At 40.6% G+C, this 23,671-nt stretch overlaps 1 protein-coding gene across 3 annotated transcripts in view; it reads left to right on the plus strand.

Moving 5' to 3' along the window:
• rbms3 (RNA binding motif, single stranded interacting protein) overlaps positions 1–23,671 on the plus strand; it is a 334,351-nt gene that overhangs the window by 75,156 nt on the left and 235,524 nt on the right. For 2 of the 3 annotated variants that reach the window (XM_072448061.1, XM_072448062.1), the window contains exon 2: positions 18,775–18,932. In XM_072448061.1, the coding sequence (XP_072304162.1) occupies positions 18,775–18,932 (158 nt within the window). The remainder of the gene's footprint in view (positions 1–18,774; positions 18,933–23,671) is intronic. The other variant, XM_072448063.1, reaches the window with a different exon arrangement.

The raw sequence follows: 23,671 nt of genomic DNA on the forward strand, positions 1-23,671 counted from the left end.
AGTCCTGGCAATTGTCAGTAATGCTTCAGCGAGCGTATTCCTTTGGGGAAGACGCTGACATTCCCGACCTGGTGCGGCTGTTTAGCATCTGAAAGACAAGCTGAATATTCAAAAGGCGGAGATCTGCGCGTACGTCTTCCTATAGCCCCGAGTTATCTGCGCCTCTCCACCGCCGTTTTGTCCGTCTTCATCATTGATATTGTAAATATAATGGCTCCGTATTCAGTATGTAAATGATACTTTGTCAGATGAAGATTGTGTTAAGTGTCTGTCAGTCTCTGCAGCTTACAGAAAGACACTACTTTTCATGAAATGCTCATTATACAAGGTTTATTTATGTACATATTGGGGTTGTACATGTAGAAGTATAATAATGAATGAATAATCCGAGAGTAAACAATGTTGACAAAGTATAAATAAAGTATCTGTAGTTGAACTAAACAAGTTGGCGTTTGCTTCTAATAATTCAACAAAAAATGGTAATGTTGGCTCAATTCCTCCTCTGACATCCGCCGTTTGTCCTTTGGCAAGACACGTCTCCCATCTCGCTGTCTCGTATTACATAAACTATTGTATTGTACCTCTCCACTGCTGTTACTTTTACTAATACCACTATAACTTCTACAATTTGGCTTCAAATGTTTAGGCTTGTGATTTTCTTTCCAGCGTATGAAGAGTTCAATTTGAAAATGGCTTACATTTTACAATTGAACATACAATTGCTCTAATCCAGCAATCTTTTTTAGTGCAATGAAATATTATGTACGGTAAATTCTTATTGAGCAAAGCCCTGCCCTTAATAGTATGGAAGATGGGATCAAAAAGAGAATAAAAACCAAATGCATTTTCAAAACCGAAGTGTTTTTCCTAATGACCATAACTTCTATTACAAACAGGTTTCGTGACAGTTCTTGTCGGTATCTCCGAGTCTCCACGTGCTTATTTTATAAACTCAAACTGTAAAACACACACCTTTTAGTCCCGCAGTGAGCGCCGTGTCAGGCAGTAATTCACGCCCAAAGCGGCTCGGACCTTTCAGCTTCTTAGCGCCGCTCCTGCACCAATTACAACCTTATTTATGAATTGGAGCATAGTCGACCTTCCGACAGGGGAGACATACATTTGTTTATCTGACTCTATAAATGTCATGGTGCGACAGCTCAAGCATCCTATTCATCAGACTGGCCCTTGTCTCTCCATCTCATACTTGTTTATTTTATTATCTCCATCTCCCACCAATGACCAGTGAAGGTGGACGCGTCCCTCCTGACCTGTTAGCGGGCTTTGCACTTTGGAAACTTCTGTATGGGAACTGTTCATGCAACTGTTATCAAACTAAAGAGTCAAATGTTAGTTTTGCAGTGATTTATGTAATAGCACCAGATTTTGCTTGAATAATAGTGTGATTTTAAGAGATAATTAAATCAGATTGACAGGAGAATACGGAGCCACTTAGTTGGAATAGTATATTTCACTTGGGGGTCAAATGTATTTAATTAGTTTCCCAGTTTTGCATTAAACTTGTCGATCTCCATGAGGACAAGCAGCAGGCGCCACCAACAGGTCAGAGAGAAGAGATATGAACCTGGTTTTTGTTATTGAATAATGCAATTTACATTCATTTAATGCCATATAGTGCAATACATACAAGTTTAAGAAATAGCATTACCATGGAAACAAGCAGGTGGTGGACTCTAACCAGAAAAGTTACTCAGTGCAGCTTTAAGGAGACATGACATAAGTCCCCACTGTGTAAAAAAAAGTATTTCTTGCACTAAAAATGTGTCCGTGTTTTAACTTTCTATTTCCATGGAATCGTAGCACTGACTTTCCACTCCCACAATGTTACACAGTGTCACTTTAAGTAACACTTTTCAACTAAACCTAAATCAGTGCATTTGCTTGTCAGTATTTTGTTGATTATTGCTTGGTTGTAATCAAGAAAAGATGAGAGAATAAGCTATTTTATGATTGTGATCAGAGAGCTTTTCCCATTTTTTCCCTTTTTCCACATTTACAATTAAATGATTACATAATTTAGAGTGACTAGACACGCGCAGCCCTTCAGTTTGCCAAGAAAAGCGATGGTCCTTGCTACAAACCGGATTCTAAATTGCCTACTATGGACTGCTTCTGCTGCCACTCATCCATACAGCCTTCACTGCCCCGGCCACAAGACATTTATTTTCCCCTGTAGTAGAAGAATTGACAGATCCTCCTAGTTGAGTGCTTGATATTCCGTGCCTCCTTCCCTGATCCTCTATGCAGCTTATGAGCCCATTTCGGGGCAGGGTGCCAGCTCGTGTGCGTGACTGGATTGGCCGACATTTGTCTTGGTAAAAAAGACAGGCCACGCTGGAGGAAAGAACGCACTCCTCCCTCTGTGTGTCTCATCTTTTGGACCTACATTTACAGCTTTACAACAACAGAAACACATGAAAACCTTTGCGACTTTTGAAGAATGCGGCCAATTAGTGAAGGAGAGAAGGGGGGGAGAGGTTGGAGGGAGTGCTCTTGTTCTAATATCTGGGCTTGTTTTACACAGAAATGGTTCTGAATCCTTTGGGTGCAGCGCTCTGGGAGAGGCCGCGTGATGTTTAAAAGCCAGTAATGCATTGAAAAGGCTAAAGCGTGTCTCTAATGAAATTATGCTTCCTGTTCAGTCAAAACAAAGGAATAATTATTTCTGTTTTATATTTATAAGACACATTCATCAAGCTGCAGAGGGAATGGATCTGGAGGGCTGGTTAGTATTCACTGCACAGACGTTACAGTTTTGAGAAATTCATGGGAAATGTATTGATGGACTTTATAATGCAGTGCAAGGTGCATCTATTTTACAAGTGGAGCTTTCACCACTGCCAGGATTATGTTTGTGCTGGAACTGGTTCTTTTTGCCAGGAATGTGAAAGTTTTTTAAAAGAAATTGGCCAGAATTAGGCCACGTGAAAACCCAGTCTGTGCCATTTGGAGAGAAAGAAAGAAAAGTGAGGCCAAACTCAAGGTCTACAAGACCAAATGATTGTGTTTGTGCTTCAGTGAATCGAATATTTACCCTTGAACCAAAGGTTCAGGCAGTGAATCCGGTTGATACAAATTGCTTTGATTGCTCATTTATTTCAAACTGACTCATGGCGATTATATTTTTGGATTGTGGATTATGTCGCTCAGATGCAGTGACTGCAAATAGTATTGGATGTCAGATATTGGAAACAATCTCAGTGATCCACTCATGCAATGAAATCAAATTGTTTTTCTTCAAAATATTGACATTCTCTGAATGTTTCTAATACTTATTATATTGAGGTATTTCCTAACAGAGATGAGAGATGGTCTTAGTTATTGAATATTGAAAATAAAAATGTTATTATTTCCATCTATTTGATGATTAATTAATGCTAGAGATTTGAATGAATGACAAATATGGATGGGACAAGAATGTGTTTACATCTGACTTGGACAAAAGGGTTAATGAGTTACACCGCTTGAAAAAAATGTATTTACAATAAAAAATAAGTACTTTAATGAAATACAAAATGTTGAGGCCAAAATTGTGAAACTGAACTGGGTACAATATTGTATTATGTCAAAATCTTGTCTTGCCTCGTTCTTGTGGATCCAGGCTCATGTCTCGTCTTGAGGGACATGTGTCTCGTCCCGTCCCTGAACAGAAACTTACTAACTCTCCCAAATGGTCTGATATTGGACCAAACTGAGGCCTTCTCTGCTGCAGGTTTTCTCTCTCTGTCCTCCCACTCCCTGACTCCATCCCTCGAGTGTCTCCTCTCCCACGAGCAGACCCAGCTGGTTGTAATGATGACAAATCCACCCAAATATTTATGTCCATCCAGTTTCACTCTGGCTCTGCCCACAGTCCAATTCTGTGCACTTTCTTGACCCATCTCTCTGTGACAGACTACAGCCGACCTGCCATTAGGCCCTGAACAAACAGACTCCAGTCCTGGTTATGTCACCTAAACACTGCAGCACTGTTAGTGTCAGCGGGGGCGGCGGTTTATAATGGATGGAGAGGAAAGGTATAAATATTAGAGGAGGAGGAGGTTCTTCATTGCTCTGGAAACAGGGTTGAAAAAAAAGCTAAATAATGTACAGAAAATGGCCAAAGATACAGAAACAACATTATTTTTTCAAAAACATTGGTTATTCTAAAGACAATAAGTTAAAATATGTGATTTTTGGAGATGTATAAACTGAAATGTTGATTCTAAAGGAGAACTGTTTTGTAGTTTGTTCAACGTGCCAACCAAGTCAGTAAAGCTCAGTTTATGGCATGAATATTTGCTTATCATTGATTATTGGGATTATTCAGGTCACAATGTAATAACAAAAGTAAAAAAATAATAGTTGTGACAATTTTAGAGGCAGGATTGAGTCATTTCAATGCTATCCACACTCCAAAAAATGTAATTCAAAGTGCAGTTTTTTCCTTGTTTACATTCATGATTCACTGTTTAATCATGATGTCAATAATTGTGAAAAATCATTAAATCACGATGTTTCTTCTCACAATAACACAAAAATGCAATATTGTAACATCCCTGGCTTGAAAAACATTGCATTCTCTCTTATTGTAAGTATTTGTTCCAGCCCCAACCAAGTCAAAATGGACAATATTATTATTACATTTGCCAAACTCGATATGAATCCTACATGAAAAAGACTGGCTTTCGTTTCCTCTCACCCATTCGTGAGAAACAATAGGGTCATATTGTTTCTAATTATGAAAAACCTTTTTATAATCCTTTTCATAAACTTGATGAAATGTAGTTTGTCAAACACACAACAAGTAAACCGTCTTTCAAACAACTGTCTTCTCACCAAATCTGTCATTTCTAGGCCACACCTCGCATTGTTGTTTCCTGCTCGCATTTATTTTTAGCCTTCTGAACGTTTGCGATTCGTGACTAATTATCGATCCCCTCAGTACTTTAGCGGATGATGGCTGGAAATTAAAGCCTCACAAAGAAGTGTAAATAAATGAAACGGCTTAAATAGGTCCATTACACAAAGCGCTCAGCAGTTTATTTCAATCCCATCTTTGTGCTATCTTTGGATGACACGTTCGCAGCGAAACGTAGGCTGCCATTTTCCATTTCAGCCCATTAACTTCAGATTGATCCGTTTTTTACTCGAACGCCTTGGTCTCGTTCCGCTGCGATTGTGGAGCGGGAATGCGGTTTGTACGGCCGTGTTTACCTCCGCAGCTCCTGTGGCCTCTGTCAGAAGCCTCACTATCTTCGCCCCTTGGGAAATATATGGCCTCTATTTTAACTTAAGGTCTCTGTATCTGGACATCCCAACACATCACGGCATCCTATTCCAGACCTATAAGAAAGGCCTGTCCTGAAGAGCCCACAATAGAGAAGAGAGAAAAGCTTTTAAGGAAAGACGTTATGGAAAATAAAGACAATTCACCTTTTTTTTTAAGGTGAGACTCTTCATTGCTTTTGTTTTTTGGTCCGTTTGCTCTCTCGACTTATACACTTTCGCTTGGAAACAACAACACTGTCCAATCTGCACCTAAATATGTTCTATTATTTTATTTAATCCACTCGCATCCATAGATTTACAGTATTCGGGACATTGTCGTTGTCTTTTTTTCTCCTATAAAGACAAAAATATCTGCCCTTAAAGTAGCACCTACACACAACAAACGTAACTATCTTGTGCTTGACAAGATTTTGACTGATCGTACTGAAGGATTTGTTGGTCTCTAATTCAAAGCCGGATTAAAGATTTAACAAACAAACAAAAAGTTGAAATTTGAATTTTTTACATCCATTTTTAGTTTACTTTACACCAAGCTCTATCCATTTTATTGATTTATACATCCCAAAAATCTGCAATTTTAGCCATTTTCACATATAAAAAGCCCTATGATTTATATGAAAGCTGTACACTTTCTTGCATTTATAAAAGTTTCAGATTGATGCCTCTACATTTAAGACCCATGAAAGCCCACACTCCTCCTCCATTACTCCCTCTATTCCATATTCATGCATCGGCAGCAGGAACAGGAAAATGCACTTATGTCTATGGGTTTTGACAATTATCTTAAAAAGCTGAAGGTAAATTCACTAACAATTAGTTTTAGGGACTTGTAATAAAGCAAAAATGTCCAGGCGGAATCCATATAAAAGTATTATTCATTTTTCATTTTAATTTAGGCTGATTTTTTACTTGTGGGTTTGACCCTGATATTTCCCAGAATGATTGATTTGACTGGAAATAAGAGGGTTACAGCTTTATTTTGATGTACAACATATTAAGCAGCTTGAGAGTTCCCTTGTATAAAATAGTGGACAAAATGGAATAAGTAAAGAAAAAGTTCAACGTTTCACGTGTGGGACACATGAAGCGGACGGAAAAAACAATTAACAATTCAGTTAAGTAGTAGTTATGCAAATGTATAAACTGAATTGTGACTAAAAACCCGAATGTCCATTTGACTTTTTCTTTCATTATAATATGTGTAAATTCTTATTGCACAGATGGACAGAAAGTGAACAGTATATTTTACTTGTGATGCGTGGCCTTTAAAAGCGACAGACAGCGCCTCTCTGTGTCTCTCCCTGAGCCTTGAAAGAAACCATAGATGGACCAATCAGCATATTTTAATTTAGCCCCGGGAGTCATTGTCCACAGCCGTATTGACTTACCCCTGTCCCAGATCCAGGGCCTTTTTGTTTGCAGCTTGAAGGCTCGTGGAAGTCCGCTGAGAACCAGACAGTCCAATTGAATCTCCTGTGCTTTCTCAAGGGCAGTGCTTCTTTAACTGTGATGCCATCTTCATGTACTTAGCAAAGGCTCTGATTTAGTTTTACTTTAGGTTTACTTCTGGTTTAATCCTACTTGTTAGACCTGGTTTTGTCCTAGTTTAGACCTGGCTTAGTCCTACTTATTACACCTACCGGTAATTTAGACCAGGGCGCCTGTACTAACAAGCTGATTGAATTAAGTTATTTTAGTGTGTTACTAATGAGACTAGTATAGGCAAATCAGAATTTTAGTTTAGTCCAGGGTTTCTTACCTGACTAAGCTGTACTTTTACACAGGTTCTCAACTCGCTCTGTCAACCCTCAATGTTCTGATTGAATCTGTGCGTTCTGGGGCGGGGCTAGTGCTAGTCAGAACAATGGAGAAGGAAAGAGTTCAAACATGAGGAATGTCAATCATGATCATGAATGTAAACAAGGAAATAAGAGATCAAATAAAAGCCAAAGGAAACTCAGGCGCTGTGTTCATGTGGAGTCGACGCTTCTCGACCAATCACAGCCGCGAGAGTTACGACACAGAGAGGCTTCATTTAATTATCGCTTATGGATAAAACGGTCATGAATAGCATATAAATAATGTGTGAATGATGTGATGCGGCTCAAAAGACAGCTCTGAGTCTGGGCCAAGGAAAGACGCACCGCCAAATGTGCGCAATTATGTTTAATTCTGTACATATTAATGAATGAATTAATATGTAATCTGTACATATTAATGCAATAGCCTACAGTATGATTAAAGATAATGGGAATCTTACATCTAGGAATCCCCAGCATAAGCAAATGTAGCCTGTTTAAATATCCTCCTCATTATAAGTCCATGTGCATTGATTATAAAAGGCACCGTGATTCTGAGCTCTCTCACACACTTTGCTCTTTGACTGGTAGATTCTCGTCTCTGATTGGTCAAAGAATTGTCTTCTTATCTTATTCGGCATCTTAACCTCGTCCGGAGAAGTGTATGAGTTTAGGGCCTGTTGCCATAGAGATTTGCCCCAATAGAAACTGAACCAGATTCTAAGTATCGCTGAATCAGGTTCTAACCCAAAGTTACCTCTGTTTTATACTGTAGGCCTCTGGTTTAGTGCAGTTAATAAACCTGGTATAGTCCTAATTTCGACCTGGTTTAGTGCTATTTTTTGGTCCTGGTTTAGAGTGAAACATTTGTCCACATTCCTTAAAGGTTTTGGCAAATTATTATGGATTTAATTTGCCTGGAAAAATCTACAACGCTTTATTATTTTATTAGTGCTTTTGAATGGATAATGTTTGGGTTTTGTGCCTTTGTTCTGACCTTTTTAAGACCTGGTTTAGTCTAGTTTAGTGATGATTTTCATCATTGTTTAGTAAAACCGTCTTGTTGCACTTTGTTTTTTTATTACTCGATTTAATCATGTCCATTAATCTGTAGGTAAAGTGCTTGCATCCTTACTTGGCATTATGTTCTTGGATTCCACTTTCTCTCCACTTTCTCTCCCTTAATACTTTCTCTCTCTCGTGTTACTTTTTTACCTCCATGCCTCTTGCACACAGCTCTCAGCCTTCTCCATTAGGATACATTTGGCTTTAAGGACTGGCAGCGCTGCATTCCCAGGTGAGACTGCACATAATTTCCTATTCACTCCTCGAGCTACGGCTTTACCTCCATCGGCGTCGAAGAAAACAAGGTGTTAGTGGTATTTGTCGTTAGTCTGTCCTGGTCCCCACTGTCCCGACATTGAAATGCAGGTGCGCGTCTTTGAACACGTGTCAAGGGCTAAAGGTTCGGAAGAAGCTATCCGGGACGACTTGGGGATTTGTGTTGCTGCTGTATATGCCGCCCGACCGCTGAGTTGGCTGTTATGGCGCTGCTAGTGGGGAAGGAAGCCTCTGGGACTTGTCTTGTCTTTAAGAGTCTTTGGAGGTACTTTGCCAGCATGAATTAATGGAGGATGAGCTGGAGGGCTTCTTTTCTGCTTCAATTTAAGAAGACCGCTTGTCATTTCTGCGGCAGGACTGTTTTTTTGAGACAAGGGACTCATTGTACTTGCTTAGAGCTGGATGCATGTTAAAACAGGTGAGATAGTCTAGAAAAGATTGAGTTACAGTGCTACAGTGTACTACAATGGGGAAAAAATCTGTTTTTCTTGATAAAAAAGATTGAGATGGTATTTTTGCAGTTCATCAGAAATGTAAAAATACCAGCAGGAGGCCGGCCCCTGAGGCCCTCAGAGTCTGAGATGTTTCGTACAGCATTAACATCAGAGATGTACTTTGGCCCTAGGCCATGGAGAGACTTGTACACAAGCAAAGCTGCTTTAAAGTCTATTCTCTGAGCCACAGGAGCCAGTGCAGAGACCTGAGAACAGGACTAATGTGATGGTACTTCCTGGGACTAATGTGATGGTACTTCCTGGGACTAATGTAATGGTACTTCCTGGGACTAATGTGATGGTACTTCCTGGGACTAATGTGATGGTACTTCCTGGTTCTAGTCAGGACCCGAGCAGCAGCGTTCTGGATGAACTGGGACAATGGCCCAATATAGACAGGCCTTGATGACCCCTGTCACCTCCACTTCTTAAACGAATACTTTGGATGCCATGCCAAGCTACTTTCTTCTATGCCAAATGGATGATATTGTTGGCTACAGTCTAACTCACACATGAACTCTGTGACGGCTGAGGCAGAGTCACAGAGGTGTCATGGCGACAGAGGAGGTTTACTGGTATCGACAGCGTGCCCCTGTCTGGCCCTGTGCCAGTGTTAAGCTTGCGCTCCTCGGCTGCTGTGGCCTCCTATAAATCAGGGCCAATTACAACGCTGCCCGGTGCACATCCACTGCTCTGCACACTGCATGAGAAAATGAGGAAGAGACGTGAGAGTGAGGAAGAGAGGGAGGACGAGAGTGAGGACGAGAGTGAGGAAGCGAGTGAGGTAGCGAGTGAGGAAGAGAGTGAGGAAGAGAGGGAGGAAGAGAGGGAGGACGAGAGTGAGGACGAGAGTGAGGAAGAGAGGGAGGAAGAGAGGGAGGAAGAGAGTGAGGAAGAGAGTGAGGAAGAGAGGGAGGAAGAGAGGGAGGAAGAGAGGGAGGAAGAGAGTGAGGAAGAGAGGGAGGACGAGAGGGAGGACGAGAGTGAGGACGAGAGGGAGGAAGAGAGGGAGGAAGAGAGGGAGGACGAGAGTGAGGACGAGAGTGAGGACGAGAGTGAGGAAGAGAGGGAGGAAGAGAGGGAGGAAGAGAGGGAGGAAGAGAGGGAGGAAGAGAGGGAGGAAGAGAGGGAGGAAGAGAGGGAGGAAGAGAGGGAGGAAGAGAGTGAGGAAGCGAGTGAGGAAGCGAGTGAGGAAGAGAGGGAGGAAGAGAGGGAGGAAGAGAGTGAGGAAGAGAATGAGGAAGAGAGGGAGGAAGAGAGGGAGGAAGAGAGGGAGGAAGAGAGTGAGGAAGAGAGGGAGGAAGAGAGGGAGGAAGAGAGGGAGGAAGAGAGGGAGGAAGAGAGTGAGGACGAGAGTGAGGACGAGAGTGAGGAAGAGAGTGAGGAAGAGAGTGAGGAAGAGAGGGAGGAAGAGAGGGAGGAAGAGAGGGAGGAAGAGAGTGAGGAAGAGAGTGAGGAAGAGAGGGAGGACGAGAGTGAGGACGAGAGGGAGGAAGAGAGGGAGGAAGAGAGGGAGATAGGTAAAAACAAGGAGGGATCAACCGTGATTCTACTCCATTGCTCAACTTTTTGAGGTCTACGCATTTATGTGGTTTCATGCCATTTCCTACACCATTTTGAAAACTTAACCACTCCAAAGGTACTTTTTTATTTCTTGAATTATTAATTGGTATGGTCCATATTTGGTCCCCCCATCTATCTGAAACACATGGATAAATGTAAAACAATACTTTAAAATGGGTCAAATATGTAAAATAATCTTTTTTAGCTTTAAATCATTGTGTTCCTACATCATTAGTTTAGTTAGAGTTGTATTTTGATTGATTTGTATATGTACTCTTGTATTTTGCTCTGAAAAGTTCTATTTTCATCCACCCCTTATACCCGCCCACTTCTCAGTACTTGCTTAGTATTCTTGGAAAGTTCATATTCTAGGTCAAATTTGTAGGATTCAAAGATGTCATATAGCCATTTTCCAACAATACAATCAAGTAAATGAAAATATGCTGCATGATACAAATATTTTACTATGAAGAGGCGGGGCTTTTGGACAGGAAGTCAATGGACCTGTTTCTATTTTAAGCAGTTTTAGATCAATATAAGGCTTTACGATGGACCAAATGTAAAATAATGAGCTACATATGTCGTATTTTATTACTAAATATGTGGAAAAAAGTATAATATGTCACCTTTGAGTAATAGCAAGGGCAGTTAGTTACATTGTGACTATATTCTGCTTTTGCATTTGTTCTTATTTCAATAAAAGACCACCTTGTGGAAGAAAAACTGTGGAAGCTGACCTATTATAAGTCTCCCCTTATATTGCCACCCATTTTCAGATGCATATTCACAAAAAAATCTATCGTCTTATCTTTGCTGACATCTCAACCTGCCAAGTTCAAGTTTATCTGTTCAATAAACCATTCATCGCACGCACCACACTCATTTCCCTGCATCTGTTTAGGTCTCCCTTGGTGGAAATCATTTCATTCAGTGTAAATAAGGAAACGCTCTACCATCTTGCTCTGTATGTGTAAGCTACATTGTCGAATCAAAACACCACCGTGTCCTTGTGTGGGCATATACATGTACAGTGCTGCATCGCGAGTTCTAAATGTATGTAACTCAATTTATCATTGAATACGCTCGTAAACACACACACACACACAGACACTTCACCTGCCCCCGATCCTCCTCCAGCGCCGCTTGCTAAATTGCACCAGTGTAAACTATTCTCCTCGTTTCAAACACACTATGGCAAATTGAAATCCGCGGTAAGCCCCGTGTAGCGGCATGTCACAGCTGGCTAGGGAGGAGGCAGAGGAGCACGCTTTCTCATTTACCACCTGGAGGTTTTTCAAGTGTCATAGCCGCTACAATCCCAGCCTCTACATTCAAGCTTACTCGCGCTATCTTCCTCTCGCATTGTGCTGTTTTTTTTTTCCCTTTCCTCAATCTTGTCCTCCCCGCCCTATTGTCAAGTGCACTGGATTCAATCCCCGTCGCTCTGACATGAGACTGATATTTGGGAAGGAGGATTTTACGGGTTGGAAGGCGGAGGGTAAACAGCAGCCATAGAAGCGGCGGGAGGAGTATTCGGAAAGGCAAACAAGTAGAGATATTAACCTCATGTAGGGCATCCACACTGGGGGAAAGAATCAGGAATTCAGTACAAGACAAGAAACAGAAATGTGCTAAAGTGGTCTAGCTGTCTGGCTTTAATACTTCAAACAATTTCCTTCTGATCCAGAATAGAAATTTCAGTGCAGTTTGTTTTATTTGATTTTAAAACCTAAAATCAAAGCAGTCCCTACTAAAGCTTTACAACATTGTTAACCAACAGAAGGTTAGAAAATCAAACAATGAAACAGTCAATGGACAATAGATGACAAAGAATAGACTTTCCATCATACATTGTAAGCAGACATGAATAGGAGTGGGCAATATAGACAAAAAATTAATCCTGATACTGAAAGTCTGGCAATATTATGTCAATCCAATAGAACGTATTAGTTGAGGTTTAGTTATCGGATAAATGTGAAATTGAATTCTTAAAATGAACAAAAGTGCAGAAATATCACCTTCAAGATCGACATACTCAGAATAAATATTGAGATATTAATTTTTATCAGTATAGGCCTAGCACAAAAAAATTAAATATAACATTTTCTGCCATATCATCATATACCGTATTTTTTTACTTTTTTTCTTAGTTTTGGCCGGGGTGCGACTTATACTTATATTTATACTTATACTTATACTCCGGAGCAACTTATATGTGATATTATTTGTTATTTTCACACTTGCAACCGCATTTCATACTCCAGTGCAACTTATAGTCCGGAAAATACAGTGTCTCTATATGTTTGAACTGTGGTTAAGATTTAAATGTGCACCAGGGAATAGCAGAGGGCGTCAGATAATACATTGGTGAAAATATCCCTCCGTACTGTATTTAAACATGCTGCACAGTCGCTCCCAGAACATAACTTTCACCTCTCGTTCTCTTTTGCTGGCCTTGGTGCAGACAGGGACAGGATGTATCTCCAGTCATGCCCCGCTGTAGCAGAATATAGAAGAATCTGTCTCACTCAAAGTTACTGGGTCCAGCTCAAAGTCACTGGGGTGTGCAGAAGTTTGTATTATCACCTTTACTTCACTGTGCAGTCCCACAGCGCTGCAGGGTTATCATCTTACATTAAACGTGCATGAATAAAGTGACATATGAATGGAACTTTCTGCAGTTCTTTGACAGAATAATGTCATTTAATATCTGCTGGTTCCTTCACACACATCAGACTGTTTATTGGATTAACCTAACCTTTTTTTGGACCACAAAGTGAAATTGTCCTCTGTATTTAGCACATTCTTCAAATCTTGTGCCACGGAATGTTGACTTTGAATAAACGTTTTAACTGTTTGTAAGAAATACACAATTTGACTGATGACTGGAATCACTATTATTGCAATATTTTCTGACACAATAATTTCTGGTATATTTATACAATAGTCATACCACAGTGTAGTAGTCAAACGTTGTCAGAAAGAAACCTGAGACAAAACCAAGGCTAAATCGAGGCTAATTTAGACTGAATAAGAAAAAAATATGAATAAAATCAGCCTTTTTCAACATTTTAGTAAACATCTGTCAGATGCAAGACATTGGCATTATTATGATATATTTAGTGTGTTGCTGTACCCATACTTTTGTGATATATTGTGCAGCCCTGATTAAATGTATGTTTTTTTATGTGAAGGGTGGAGGAGTTAACCTTTTGTTCATAGTGTGAGTTCTTAGTGGAATCTTTTTGTCAGGGCGCATGTTTAACTCTAATTATACGTATTTGAGTTGAGTCCGTTGTTTTCCATTTAAACAAGATCACTGATTGGGTGGTCCTGTTTTAATTGCTGGCCCCATTGTCCTCTTTTCATTGTTTTAGCTCCTTCGCCCTCCCTCTCCCGCCCCGACTCCAGTCGTGGCTTGCATGTGCGGCTGTGGAATTCAGGCGTCCCACCCTATCGATTTGCTTTCATTTTTTTAAGGTCAGAAGCTGAAATCTTACACAATGAGGCATAGAGGGTCAAACTCGCCACATTACTTACAGCGCTGGGTTTAGAGGCGGAGAGCAAGGTTATCGCAGAGGGAATAAAACAGTGCACAAAAAAGCAGTCCTGGATTGCTCCTGCGGGATGACGAATGGGATGGGTGCACGAGGTCCCGGAAGAATGCGACTATTGGGCGTACTGTGAGTTTAATGCCGGATTTGTGGAGATTTATGGATTTTGAGATGGCTTTGTGTTTTATTGTATTTCCAGCAAGTTCATAAACAGACTTTGTACCATGAAAAGTGAGGCTGTCTGTCTTAAGTACTTCGATGATACTAAAGGACAAGAACCATGATGAAGAGTGTTCCGTCTTTCACTTGATCTGACGGTGGGGCTGATTGGTCGGATACTGTCAGAATACTAAATAGTACTAAATATACTTTATAAATAATACGGTATAATTCCTTATTTATTAATTTTGCATAAGCATAAAACGACTCAAGCTGGGCCCTCAGGTAACAAAAAGGGCAGTTTCAGAACAGGACTCCTCCCTATGGGCAGGACCAAGCTCAGGGCAGTATGCATTTCTAGCTTCACCGTCCAGTCCTTCAGATTGAAAATGACTTCCAGATGACAGTCAAAACGTCACGATTTAAAAAAAAAACTTTGTCCAGATGATAACCCGATCATAAAGCACTTTTTTTGGACACTCACATTCCAGCAGCATTCATTCACGCACATACATCATTGTCAAGGGGACGTAGTGTCTTGCCCAAGGATACGTTAGACAGAGCTGGCTTTGAGTTGGTGGGCAAACACACGCTAAATACTGAGCCTATGCCGTGCCTCTATTATCTGTAGCTCAACAAGACTACACAAATGGTTTGGTCTTATAAATTGATAGTCGGATAAATCCCTTGTTCTTCCAGGAGTGGTCCACGGTAGGAAAAGTTTCAGTAGTAGTTTTGTGAAGCACTTTGAATTGCCCTGTGCATGGATTATTCACTACAAATAAAATTGCATTGCCTCGTCAAGACATTTCGAGTACCATCTGGCATTCATCTTCAGACCAGTACCTTCAGATTGAAAATGACCTCTATATGGCAGTCAAAATGTCTCGGTTTAAAACAACTATTCAAACGTTTTCTACCATAACGGGCGTGCTTGTTTGAATAGTTCTGAATGTAACGCTTAGTCTGTTACCACCCACCTGTCCGCCGGCGAGCATTTTCTATATCTCAAATATTCTCTTACATCATCACTTTTATTTCCGTGGTCAATACCAGCACGCCATACATCATTTTAAAGCTTATTTTCTCAACAAAACAAATATGTCATTGATTTACATTGAATAATATGCCCCAAGAAGAAATTGCCAAAAGTTTGTGAGAAAGTCTCAACTTTTACAAACGCATGTCCTACCTGTTTGCTGTTTATGACGGACGAAACGGCTTTAACTCTGTACATTCTTGTACTCAGTCTGTCCGTAAGGAACCATTGAAAAACAATATCCACTTGTATTTTTTCCTGAAGTTATCCGATTTCGAGATATTGTCAAGTAAACAAACTTTTCTTTGTTTCTCGCCGGACGAGAATGCGCTTGTCCGGCGCATTTCTCCGTCCATAACAAATGACCTGTTTGACCTATAAAATAATGTTGGATATCCTTCTTTTCTTCAGATTGTTACCTACAGAATGAGACCATCCACATTTTTTTCTGTCCACGGGTTTGTTTGCTACAGCCTCCGCAAAAAAAAATGCGCCGCTTGCGACGCACATGGATTAGTCTGTTTACATCTAAATAGCGCCGCGTGCGAATGACGTAGCTGAGTTTGATTGACATATTATTCTAGCCAATGAGAATAGCTTTAGAAAGAGGGGCGGGACAAAGGGCTTATTGACACAGAATCTTCTGTATTATCGTGCGTAAGGCTCCAGGAAGGCTGTAAAGAGCCAGATTTCTCGGCAGGATTTTGCGCATAACGTTTTCTGATTTTATTAGCCTTTTGGACGTGCATTTTGTTAGATATATGTATTATTATACCAATACAAAAATAAAATAAAAATATCTTATAATTTTTTTTTTTTTTTTTAACCTCTATATGGGAAATTCATGGGTAAACTCATATTTACACATTTTCACATATATTGTTTTTAGCAGTTATAATTGCTATTAGTGGCCTACAAAACATCAAAATGTATGTTTTATGATCATAGAGGAGCTAAAATTGTAATAAAACAGTTTGGCACAGTTGGCACATATTTGGATCACTTGTTCCGAATATACTTTTTGATACAAAAAGGTCAACAGCACCAAAATGCCTGTTCCTAGAGATCTGAAACTTTACACAGTTGTTGTCAACAAGATAAACATCATGTACAGTGAACAGCATATGCACACAATGAAGTATGTCATGCTCAGGACCATTACAAATTAACAACATTCAGGCGAGACTAAAAAAGGATGTTTTGTTTATGTTTGGGCCTCTGTAGTGTAAGTTCTGAAGCCCTGACAGTGTTCATGTGCACATCTGCAGAAACTAGAAGGCCTAAGCTTTCTAATGATGCATCACACTTGCATGTGGAACATAAGTTCCTCTTTTAATAAACAAATCCATTTGGGTATGTCCAACCATTGTGCACAGGGCGAAAATAGGTGGATGGTATTTAACCCAATGCAACTACTTGTAATCGCCCCTCTGGTTGCCCTGGTGATAGAAGCGTTACATTTGCACTATCAAGCCAAAACCTGTCGCTCGGATATCGAGAACTTTTGCCTCACTTCAGCTGACTTCCTGTATTTTGCCTGTCCTTCTGATTAGTCCAGTCAGCTCTTGTTCCTCACCTGAAAATACCTTTACCCAACTCGGCTCATGTGTACAGTGAGCTCGGCGCGCTGCATGTGTCCGCTCATCAGTTCCACTTAGCCCAGCGTGGTAATTGGTCCAGCCATTGACGGACGTGGCTTCCTGTTCACGCTCCAGGGACCCTTTGTGTGCGGAGAAGGAGGCGACACGCTGGCAGGGCCCGGGTGCTCAAAATAGCACATCAAATCAGCCATGCTCGGGCAGACTAGCCAACGTGTAGGGCAGGTGGGAGGTTTTGAGAGCCTGGTATGTGGTCTGATGGGAGTCCCCAGGGAAGCTCAGGGGTTAAAGCAGCACTATGTAACTTTTGCCCTCTTCCTGACTTCCTGTCTGGTTGAGCAGACGCCAGAAGAATAAATTAAACCGACTTCTGGGCAGCAAAGGTTGTGAGTGAGCCAGGATTTACTGTTTAATTCCAATCTAATATCATGACGCAAGTAGGTTTTCCACATACATTTTAATATTTAATAGCCAAGATGGAATAAAGGCTTTCTAACTCTTCTAAAACGGACAGAGTGCCTTGTTTTTTTGCTGTCTGATTTTCTACTTTACAGACAACCACTCTGTATCTTCTAAGTAGAAAGCTCTCTAAAGACCGCTCGACTAGAATTGGAATTCTACATGTAGCATCTCATAATATTCTAGAAGTACATGGTTTTACTTCTCCAAATTACACGGTGTAGTAACATGTGGGACCAAAGCGTCAAGACGTTTTGATATTATAGTGAAAAAGTCAACTCTGTATTGGTTTGTTGGTTTTAAGCATTTAAAGCCTGGACTAAAAGCAGCTTACAAGCCAAGCATACGCATTTGGAAAGTATCCCTGCTCAGTGGTTTGTTTCATGGCCTCAACCATGTGCCAAATGTCTCTACCCTCTCTCTGTTATTTCATGCTACTGCCGTCCAATCAAATAAAACCTTCAAGACAAATAAAAGGGAAGGAAAAAAAAAGAATCTACCCTTGTCTGAGTGGGACTATACCTTTGCTCAGAACACGTTGTTTTGTCCAACACCTTGCTTTTTGTGCCTCTTCTGTCAAAAATGTGCAGTAATTTGGCCTTGATGTCAATTGTAAGTACTATAACTACATTGCTGTTGATGACAATGACAGTGGTGGTGGTGCATGCAAGATCTTCCACAGAATTAAGTTTTAGATTGTTATTGTTTGTTGTTCAGATGCAATATAATGACATAAACTAGTCCTGGTGGTACTTAGTCTTGTCCTCCATCTCTCTGCACATCCATCACTCCATACTTCACTGCAGCAGCCATCTCTCTCTCTTTCTCTCCTCTCTCCCCCTCTCTCTCTCTCTCCCTCCTTAGTGCTCATGCCCACAGGGCCCCAACTCCCTCATTCTGTCACCGTGTGCACTGTCCATGCAATAGAGATATAGTAAATGGGCTGTGTGCAGGGGGCCCTGACTTCTATACCATAAATCTACGCTAACAGCACAACAGGCGTACGAAGAGCGCAGGGAGGCAATCGCTCTGGGAATAGGAAGGCTATATTGAATACATTGTGAATACACCGCTGGAGATTAGACAGGGAGAAAAGACCTCCAAAAGAAGATGTTTAGAAAAAGGCTGGCGCGGATTACTGCATCAAGATATCGTGGGGGAGTAAATTGTTTCACAGTGTAAAGTAATTGGTTTTGAGGTTTGGATGCTGGCGTTGTTTAAAGCTGTTATAAGCAGCTGGAGGCCTCATAAAGACTGATTTCCTTGGTGAAAAATGTTAATCAAATAAAAAATGTAAGGACATTTTTGGGGGTTTTCTGCACCCAAAGACACATTTATAAACAATGTATTAGGCCCAATCTATTTCACTTACGATCTGATTGATTCTAAAAGCAGATTATAGTCTCGCTCAATGTCTGAATTATAAGTGTTAATTGCACTGCGGCTCATGTCGGTTTTGTTTTTGTTTCGTTACAGCAGCCGTATGCTCCGCCTCCTCACCCCATGGCTCCTCCCAGCCCCAGCACCAACAGCTGCAGTCAGGGAGGGGCGGAGCAGCTCAGCAAGACCAACCTGTACATCCGGGGCCTGCCTCCTGGGACCACCGACCAGGACCTCATCAAGCTCTGCCAACCGTAAGTACACCTGCCTTATACGCCTCTCTATCTGCTCCGGGCCCCCTCCTTCCACACCGGAGGAAAAAGGACCATTGCCTTGGCTGAGGTCAACAACAGCAATGATTATAAATGTGTACTTAGGGTGCCAATCGAACCGCGCCCAATCGTGGAAAGCTCCTAAAGGGCAGTACGTCTGTCAGAGCACAGTGTGGCTGCTCGTGTAAACGTACATGCACAACTTTTATATACAAGCCCTGTCATGTGCGCTGATGTTACTTATGACAGCAGCGCATATACTATATACCACAGGTTATTTTTCCACACAGTGTTAGTGCTTCAACACGTCATAAACACATACGATTACATCACTAGGCCATGGTTTGATCTGTTTGTGAATGTGCATGAGACCCTGTACATACAAACCACATTATTGTGCACACACACACACACACACACACATGTCCAAGCGTATGCATATTTTAAATGTTTTACCATTGCAGGCTGAGCTTCAATCGAAGGGCATCTGATATAAATCTTGTGCCAATGTATTATGCTAGGTTCCTCATAGTCTGTCCTGTTGGTCAAATAGCCAACTCATATTTCAATGCCGATCCTCCCATTGTTCATATAGAGGTAAAACTAGGAAAAATAATTTAATCTGAAAATATTACATTCAATATTCTGAAATTAGGATTCATCATAATGTCACACTCTGTTTGCACAGGCGCTCTGTACTTACAGTGAACTACTGAAACAAATGGTCTTTCCTTCTGTATTCCCTGCTCTCTATATTTTCTCAATGCGGCATTCTACACTTTTTTCATCAAAATTTTAATGACTCATGAGACGTTTGAAATTTCCCAGAGATAAAAATCTCGAGGCAATACATCACAGTAATTTGTCATTTTTAAAAGCATTAAGTGGAAACAATATCTCAAATTGTGATGATAAATACGTTTCATATAGTGTAGTGGGGAAAACTTTACTCTGCCTCAACTTGTACAAGTGTTCAAATAAACCACATGACCCGAACACAATCGTATTTCAGAACAGAGATTATAGTCATGAGAGACAATTTGTGTGGTTAATGTGGAGGTTGAAAAATGGAAAAGCAATTTGTGCCGTGAAATACTGCCAAATTTACAGAAGCCTGAGCATTAGAAGCACTAAAACGAGAAGGTCAGCGCCAAGACAAATAGAAATCCAGGTTTGTCCACCAGGCCACGTTATAGGCTCTCCTCACTAAGTCAATACTAACGCGCTCTTTGTAGACAGTGGGCTAATGCTGTGGATTCAGGGAAACGTGTTCATATTTATTCAGCAGTCAAATATATGTAAAATATAGCAGGGCAAAATTCAATTACCATTCTTACTCCAGTGCCATTTTAGCTCATGCTAAAGAGATTGTGTTTGTTTTATTGGCCAATTCAAACATCCAAATAGCAGCCTATTTTAAATGCCATAATAACAAAAACATTTATTGGAAAAATCCTTCAGCTATGGTGGTCGTAAACAAGCTTGGCTCTCGATGTGGAGATGAGTCACCTGCTCCGGACGGGTTGCTCTGGCTGCTTTGAAGGTTAGGTCAAATGCAGAGGAGCGATTTACCCGGGACATTAAAGTATACCTTATCTTCCTTTTTTACCCTTAGCAAGCTCTCATTTGCAGGAGCGCCTTGGTGGCATAATAATGATATAATAATGTACCTTTTATCGTTTATTTTTTATTCTATGGATCAAGTAAGTGTCCGAAATAAAGTTAATGATGATGAATACAACTACAAACATATAATAAAAAATAAATCAAACAAACTACATGCTATTCCTCACTTTCTCATTCCAGAAATGTATTTCGTTTATTTTTGGACATAAACTTTAAATTAAAAGTCACTAAATTCATCAATACTTGTGTTGATGAGAGAAGTAAACTGTTAGTTGTTGTTAGTCTCTTTGTTAGCCTCAGTGAGATTGATTCCCGGCTTTGACAAATTGTTCATCATCTCTCCCAATCTTCACCCACTTTGACACTTTAAATCTGTCCTGCCTGATGAAGCATACAGACCTTAGCACTGTATTCGACTAAAGCATTTTGTGGTCAACTAAAGAATGTCCTGTGCAAACTGAACTCACAAGCTTACTGGATGTAATGCCAAAAAAGTACCATTAAACAGGGCATTAGCATGTAAACAAGTGGAATAAACTCCCAATTTCCTCCCAATTCATTTTTATTACTGTGAAATTTAACATTTTAGCTGACTAAGACAAATTAATTGACAAACCAATTAAAGACCTACAGCACTAGATTACAGTATGTTAGCTTGTCCTTAATGCAGCGACAGCAGGACAACAAGTCGATATTATAGTGTCTAAAGTTTAAATATCTAAAAATACTCACACTATTTCAAAGAAGAATAACAATACAGCAATCCACAATTCATTTCTCCATTATAACTAAAGAGATCTCTACACCCTTTACAATAACAGATCCTCGAGTGCACAGTGCAGAGTACGGACCAAGACTGAAACATCAACAGTTATCTACCAATCAGAGCAGAGCACCGGTCCAGCTGTTCCAATCTAGCGTGAACCTCTCATAAAAGCCCGTGCCAAATGTCCCTGATAGAGCCCCACACACCTGCCTGTGCGCACAGCTCAATAAGGCCTAATAAAGCTCAGATTGGACCACCTCCCGGAGGAATCACAGACCAGGACCTCATCAAGGCCTAACACACAGTCACCAGGGTCCCCGCCTCCACACACACAAGCCGCTTTGTTCAGCCCCATTAGCCCCTTTCACATCTCCTCCAATGGTGAAAGAGGGGTCAAGAGCATTAATGCAGACTGATTGTGAAATACCAACCAAGAGCAAGTCTGCGGAACCTCTCTCCTTCTTGGCCTCTCCTTTTGGAAATGTCCCGGTTAAGCACAGCCGGTTATTCAGTGATCCTTTCGAGATCGGAATGTCCAGTCCAGTTAAGCCAGTACGTTTTGGTAAAGCGCCTGGTTGTGTGGCGTAAGTCGAGCATTTCTGTCCAGATCCTGAACCATCCAAATTCCAATGAACTGAGAGAAGAAGTCTGATATAATTTGGAAGTGCTCTTTTTAACATCTTGTATTGGGTGTAACTTTATGTGTATCTTTTCTTTCAACAACCCTGATACAATGGAGTTTACATGTATAACCACAACATTGGTAAAGCCACATTTGATTTAAATCGTCTTACTTTGTTAAATGAATCTGATGTAATGGTAATGGACATAACAATGGCTTCAACCAAGATCTTTTGAGTTAAAGCTACATCACACAGCTTTCCTCTTGAGTAAATTATTTAGATTTCCTCCCAGCAAAGTCTAGTTTTCATCTATGTTATCATCCGCAATCTTTTGAGAATGAGCCATGTCTGTCACTCTATAACACTTCTTGATGAGAACTGATTGGCTGTCCGTTGGTGGTCCACCCTGGACCACTTTTCTGTCTGGAAAACCCCCCAAAGTGTTTTAAAGCTGTGCTAGTGGCTAGAAATTGCATGCATGTGAATACTATCAATGTGCTGAGAGGTTTGTGAGAGCTTGGCACTAGTTGCATTGATTTAAAACCAACTTCCTCCTTTCCCAGTTTAAAAATCAGCTCCTCTAGCATTAAATATACCACTAATATAATAATATTTACCTTCCAATAATGTCTTTACCCCCTCGACTGTATGACTACGAATCATTTCTGGGCTTCACTCGTAACGTTTCGAACGTGTAACACAGTGATCATCTTTCCCGCTCTGCCCGGCCGTCCTCTAGTGGTGGTCTCCTTCAGCGTCTCCTTCAGCGTCTCCTCCTCGTGCCTCGTGTCGCCTCGCTCCAGGGCCCCCAAGGTTGCTCGAGGTGTGCTGTGCCAGGGAAAATCCAATGCCACTGAAAGTTTAATTAGACAGACTGTGTTTCATTGGCGGGAGGGTGGCAGCATTTGAGAAAAGGTCATGCGACTGCTGTGCCGTGTGCAGCGACCTGGGTCTCCCCGCGGTGCGTCCCCCCCTGTCCACGTCTCTGTCACGTTAGCCATCGTCCGGCAGAGACTTTAACAACACCGTTGACACCAAAAAGGGACAATGACGGAGCCACAGTTGTAACTCCATGTCCTAAAGAAAAAGACAATTGGAGCAAAAAGTCCCGTTCTCCCTTTATATAATGGTGTCTGCCATGGTGTTCTTGAGCAACACACGTTTTCCTGTTTGTTGAAGCCGCTGCAAACGTTTTAGATGTGTTAAATGTGATATACCTACAATTAGTCTGAAGTATTATATGATCATTTCATATAGTTGGGTTATTATTGACTTTACTTTGCATTGTAAAGTTGTTTTATTCACAATTTAAAACTAAATAATCAGAATGAGAGCCTCAGTTTACAAATCTTTACGACTAAATAAACAGAATAGGGGCTTATTTGGAGAGGAAAAAAAACACACAATTATTTAACAATTATTCCACAGTTCACCTTCATTTTATAAAATTTATGTTTACTAAAACGTGACTTTATTTTATAAAATCACTTTTCACTTAACTTTTTGAATCATAAAGCAACACTAAGGGAGATGAAAAATAACATTTTTCATATACTTTTCTTGGCTTTAGAGTGAATAAAAATTGCATAATTTCCGTTCTAAAATTGGCATAAATATTCTTCTTCTATTCTTATCAATATTGTTTTATTACCTGAATAATCACGTTTATTGATTAGCCTAAACATCTTTCCTAAACCCAATTTTAC

The sequence above is a fragment of the Eucyclogobius newberryi genome, unplaced genomic scaffold, assembly GCF_026437365.1.
Source record: "Eucyclogobius newberryi isolate DKJ021-1_F unplaced genomic scaffold, fEucNew1.0.hap1 SCAF_16, whole genome shotgun sequence".
NCBI classification, from domain to species: Eukaryota; Metazoa; Chordata; class Actinopteri; order Gobiiformes; family Gobiidae; genus Eucyclogobius; species Eucyclogobius newberryi.